Here is a 5,783-nt window from a genome sequence, read left to right on the forward strand (position 1 = left end):
TCAAGGAATATTGCTCAACACCAAAAGAATACAAGTAAAGTTTAGCAATCCTTTATCTTGGTTGATTTTGATTTTGTCATTCCAAAACTTTTTTCTAATTTGTTTGTCTCATACGTGTAATATATACTAAAAGTATACAGATAAGCAATATAGAACCATTACAACCAAGAAAAAAAAACTAAAGAACTAGTAACTAGTACTAGGAGGACCAAGGATCCAATTTTGCATTTTTATTGTTTTGGGTATTGTCTTTCATCTTTCTCTAAACTATTTTATCACTTAAAAGAAATCATCAAAAAGATTTGTCAAACATGGTTTTTAAGTAGTAGTACTACTAAATAACTATATTATTAAATTCCTTTTTAGTATGAAAAAATCTCTTATGATGTTTAAAACTTTCATCTAAAATTTTATATTACCTTATTCTATATTAATAAGTTTCTCAAAAATAAATGAGATATGTTAAAAAAAAAAAAAAAAGATTATGTCGCCAGAGAACAAAACCCAAAAAGTCATGGTCCCTGCACATAAACCCAAACATTAAAAGCCCAGCCCAAACCAGATTATTGTTCTATAAATTATCTTCTTAGTGGTAGGGGTTTTTCTTTTATAACTTGTCGCTGCTCTCAACTCTCGCTGGAAAATAAGCGTTGTTGTAGTTTTAATCTTCAGAATGTCCAGTTCGAGCAAGAAATCGGCTGCCAAAGTTAATTTATTGGGTTTGTTTTGGATGGAGCTCTGATTTAGTGTTTTATACTTGGCTAAAGAGGTAGGTGATGAGTTTAACTTTAGCTTTTGCTGTCCTTCTTTTATAGGTAAGAGAAAGCAACAAGATGATTTGGCGACCAAAACGATTGTGCAGAAACATAAGGAAACATCCGAGGAGAAGGTAAGATGGTCGGTTTCCTCTTGTTCTTTGAGCACAAATTACTTTACACAGTCTTCTAATGGCTACACATGTTTGAAACAGGACTAACGCTATTAATTTTGTTCTTTTTATATTCCAATTATTTCTGAGATGAGTCACTTTCTATTGTTATGCAATTTAAGTCCTTTGATCCTTAGAATCGTGCTTGCTGTTTTATTCAGGCAGTTAACGTAACAAAAAGAATGCTCTTTGTTTCCGGTCTCTCTCGCCAAACTAAAGCATCAGATATGTACGTAGCACCTTAAAATTTCCAATTTCCGCTTTCCACTTCCCTTTCCGGAGCATGACTGATATTTTATTTATCTTCGACTCTTGTAGCATTGATTTCTTCAATGATGGTGGAGAAGTTGTTCTTGTTCGACTTATTTTAAACCAGGAGGGTAGGCATGTTGGATATGGCTATGTTGAGTTTGCTTCTCCTAACGCAGCAAAAGAGGTGAGACTAATTTTGTTTAATGGTGAAAAAAAAGCATTATACTTACTATGCAAAATATACCACTGCTGATTAAATCTATCTTTTAAACTGTTGTAGGCTTTGGAAGCAAAGAACGGTAAATATATGCACGGTGGTCAGGTTTTTCTTGAAGTGCCTAACACAGCTCCATACCCTCCACCGAGGTAAACTAATACCCATGTTATGGAGATTTGTTCTGTAATAATACTACTGGTTGTGACTTATTAGTCTTTTTATGCCAGTAAAGAAGATTAACCCTATTCTTTTTGTTAATTTAGGTTTTGCATCGATCACAAAGTTGGGTAATGGATTTAACTAATTGCATCTTCAGTTTTGTTATCTCATGAGTACATTGGGTGAAGTTTTGGGTGAAGTTTTTGGTATACACGAAGGGATCACTAGTGTTTTTAATATTCCAGGTACAAAGACCACCATGTCCGAGAAAGTCTTCCTAGAGAAGAAGATGAGGCACCTCCCGATTCTGTTTTGGTACCTGTTCTTATTATCTTTTAGAGAATATGTCAGGCTCATAAGAATTAGTAACAGAATTGTGGCCACGAAGTCGATGACTAATTTTGGGGATGACTCTTCAGATGAGGCTACGTATTTGTTGTTACGCAGTTTAAGTCCTTTTTCCTCTTTTGAGTCGTGCTAACACACTTAGCTGTTAAATTCAGGCAGTTTCCCTATCAAAAAAACGCTCTTTGTTTCTGGTCTCTCTTCCCCAACTAAAATCTCAGATATGTTAGTAGCACCTTAAATTGGTCTCTCTTCTCAAACGCTCTTTGTTTCTGGTCTCTTCCTTCCTTGAGCAAGTGTTTCATGACTGATATTTTTATCTTCTACTCTTGTAGCATTGATTTTTTCAATGATGTTGGAGAAGTTGTTCATGTTCGACTTATAATAAACCAGGATAGTCGGCATGCGGGCTATGGCTATGTTGAGTTTGCTTCCCCCAACGCAGCAAAGGAGGTGAGAGTAGTTTTGTAGTTATGTTGAAAAATATACAGGTAGTCATTTGAAAAGAACAATTCCTGATTAAATCTATGTTTTATACCGTAGGCGCTCGAAACAAAGATAGGCGAATATTTGCACGGTGGGAAGATTTTTCTTGAAGTGGCTAAGACAACTCCATACCCCTCACCTAAGTAAATTGATTTCCCCAGTGACTTATTATTGTTAAGAGTTTTTATGCTATTACAGTAGACTAACTCTTTTATTTTTGTTTAATTTAGGTATTGCATAGATCACAAAGGGATTTGGGTAAGGGATTTAACAATTTGCATCTTGAGTTTGTTATCTCGAGCACATTGGGTGAAGTTTTTGGTATACATGGAGAGATCGTTAGGGTTATTGATATTCCAGGTACGAAGACGCCCCTCGACAAGAAAGTCTTCCGACAGTAGACGTGACACCTCCTGATTTTGTTGAGGTACGTACATGTTCTTATTATTTTCAAAATTTGTCAGGCTCAGAAGAAACGCTCAGTGTTTAATAACATAACTCTTTTGGGGATGCATCTTCAGATGGGCTTCTTTTTAATGCAATTTTAGTCTTGAGAATTGTTTTTAACACACTTGGCTGTTAAATTCAGGAAGCATCCCGAACAGAATACACTCTCTTTGTTGCCAACCTCTCTCCTCAAACTAAAATAAGAGATATGTAAGTTTTCATTACAGGAACTTAAATTTGTACTCTCCCTCTCGGAGTAAGTTTTACATGACTGATATTTTATCCTCCACTATTGCAGCATACGTTTCTTCAATTTTGTTGAAAAAGTTTTAAGTGTTCGACTTATTGTAAACCACGAGGGTAAGCATCTGAGCTGTGGCTTTGTTGAGTTTGCTTCTGCTTACGAAGTAAAGAAGGTGAGAGTAGTTTTGTAATAATGATGAAAATAGTATTATAGTAATTTGAAATGTATAGAGTATACTTTTTTTTGGTATAAAATATCAATGTAGTGTTTAGTTGCGATGAAAATAAAATAAAATACAAGTAGTTATTTGAATAGTATGATTGCTGACTAAATCTTTTATACCGTAGGCGCTGGAAGATAATAGAAAATATTTGCACGGTCATCGAATTTTCTTGATGAAAAGAAATGATGTAACTACCGGTTTTGTTGAGGTATTTGTCCTTACTGTCTTTAGTACATGTCAGGCTCAGAAGAAACACTTAGCATTTAATAACAGAACTAGTCCCACAAAGTCGAAGGATGACTTATTCTGGGGGTGGATCCTTTTTGTTTTATTGCAATTTAAGTCGTTTTCTCCTTAACAGTCGTTCTAACACACTTGGCTTTTAAAATTCAGGAAGGTACTGCTGTGAGAGAAAAGACACTCTTGGTTGCCAATTTCTCTCCCCAAACTAAAATAACAGATATGCAAGTTTTCATTACAGGACCTTAAATTTCCACTTTTGTTCTTGGAGCAACTTTTTCACGACTAATATTTGATCCTCCATTTTCACAGAATCAATTTCTTCAAAGATGTTGGAGAAGTTGTTCATGTTCGACTTGTTGTAGACAACATGAGCAAGCATTGGGGCTGGGGCTTTGTAGTGTTTGCTTCTTCTTATGAAGCAGTGAAGGTGATGAAATGTATTTTAGTATTCATTTGAAAAGAAGTGTATACTTGTGATGAAAAAATATGCAAGTTATTTGAAAGTATGATTGCTGATGAAATCTTCTTTTATACTCTAGGCGCTGGAAACAAAGAACGGTGAATATTTGCACAATTCCAAGATTTACCTCGATGTGGCTAAGGCAGCTCAATGTCGTCCACGACCCAAGTAAATTGATTTTACATGTTTTGGAGATTTGTTTATGTAATTTGTAACTTATTGCTAGATTTTTGATGCCATTACTGAAGACTAACGCTATTAATTTTGATATTTAGGTATTGCATAGATTACAAGGTTTGGTAAGGGATTTAACTGTTTGCATCTTGAGTTTGTTATGAAGAGCACATTTGGTGAAATTTTTTATATCATGGAGAGATCACTAGGGGTTTTGATATTCCACCAGGTATGAAGAATATCTTCAACGAGAAAGCCTTCGGATAGATGAAGATGAGGCAGTGGAAGGACTTGATGAAATTCCCAATTTGGTTGAGGTACCTGCTCTTATTATCTTAATATGTCAGGCTCCGAAGAAACGATAGTGTTTAATAACACAAGTGTTGCCTCAATGTCGAGAGATGACTTATTATGGGGATGGATTATTTTTTTTTGTTTTAATGAAATTTTTAAGTCCTTGAGAGTCGTGCTAACAAATTTAGACCGTTTCCGCAAGAAAAAAGACGCTCTTTGTTTCCAATTTCTGTAATCCCCGATATATAATATTACCAAAAATGTAAGTTATACCTTTATTTTTGCATTCGTCTTGGAGTAAGTTTTTCATGACTTATATATATTATCCTCCATTTTTACAGCATCGATTTCTTCAAAGATGTTGGTGAAGTTGTTCGTGTTCAATTTTTTGTAAACAACGAGAGTAGGCATGTGAACTGTTGCTTTGTTGAGTTTGCTTCTGCTAACGAAGCAGAGAAGGTGGGCGTAGTTTATAGTAGTAATGAAAAATACTGGAGTAGTCATTTAAAAATTAGTGTATATACAAAAATATACAAATAGTTATTTGAAATTGCAAAATTGCTAATTAAGTCTTTTATGTTGTAGGCATTGGACACGAAGAACGGTGAATATTTGCGTAGTCGTGAGATTTTTCTTGACGTGGCTGAGATGGCTCCTTACCCTTTCCGTCCCGGGTAACTGATTTTCCATATGGAGAATTTGTTTCTCTAACATATTTATATCGTTTTGACGTCATAACGGCACGACAAATTAACGCTATTATTTTTGTTAATTAGGTACAACCTTGTGGAGAAGCTTTGGTAAGGGATTGGGATATAACTATTTGTCTTTTGATTTTTTTTGTGTTTTTTTTTTAATTTTAATGAAGAGCACATTGTCTGAAGTTTTTGGTATGACATTGAGAGATAACAAGGGGTTTTTTATATAATTCTAGTTACGAAGACAATCTTCTACAAGAAAGACAGAAGACAAAATCCCGTTTCTGCGGTAAGAAGACTATCATCCCTTGCAACGACTGACAGAATATCTTTGGTGTTTTTAACTTCTGATACATTGCAACTGTGTTTTATTACTTCCAACTAGATAGCACGGGTTGAAATTCATTTTATTATATAATTTTTATATAAAATATAATTTATGTGATTATTTTTTTTATAACATTTGGATAAACATTATACAATAAAATCATATGTTAAATATGATGGCTTGAAAAAATACACATATTTTGTAAGTTTTATATTGTTAACGATTCTAGATAAGTACCTGTGCTATAACAATGGTTAATTTTATTTTATACAAAAATTTGTATTT

The 5,783-nt window shown here is 34.1% G+C and overlaps 2 protein-coding genes across 2 annotated transcripts; both read left to right on the forward strand.

Annotated features, from left to right (window-relative positions):
• The first annotated feature begins 631 nt into the window (after positions 1–631).
• Positions 632–1,895, forward strand: LOC104720494 (glycine-rich RNA-binding protein 2, mitochondrial-like). The gene is made up of 6 exons (XM_019230765.2): positions 632–719; positions 816–889; positions 1,090–1,157; positions 1,247–1,364; positions 1,461–1,546; positions 1,802–1,895. Exons 1-6 carry the CDS (start codon positions 674–676, stop codon positions 1,893–1,895), a joined length of 486 nt encoding a protein of 161 aa, XP_019086310.2. The 5' UTR covers positions 632–673.
• Positions 1,896–1,947: 52 nt separating this feature from the next.
• On the forward strand, positions 1,948–5,553 carry LOC109126876 (uncharacterized). Its single transcript, XM_087468681.1, has 17 exons — positions 1,948–1,985; positions 2,237–2,354; positions 2,445–2,530; positions 2,748–2,814; positions 2,977–3,044; positions 3,133–3,250; positions 3,426–3,509; positions 3,695–3,765; positions 3,854–3,971; positions 4,084–4,172; positions 4,280–4,303; positions 4,408–4,489; positions 4,661–4,734; positions 4,814–4,931; positions 5,058–5,146; positions 5,249–5,272; positions 5,407–5,553. Exons 1-17 carry the CDS (start codon positions 1,948–1,950, stop codon positions 5,489–5,491), a joined length of 1,353 nt encoding a protein of 450 aa, XP_087324807.1. The 3' UTR covers positions 5,492–5,553.
• Positions 5,554–5,783: the final 230 nt, after the last annotated feature.

This window comes from Camelina sativa, chromosome 10 (genome assembly GCF_030686135.1).
Source record: "Camelina sativa cultivar CO46 ecotype springtype chromosome 10, ASM3068613v1".
NCBI classification, from domain to species: Eukaryota; Viridiplantae; Streptophyta; class Magnoliopsida; order Brassicales; family Brassicaceae; genus Camelina; species Camelina sativa.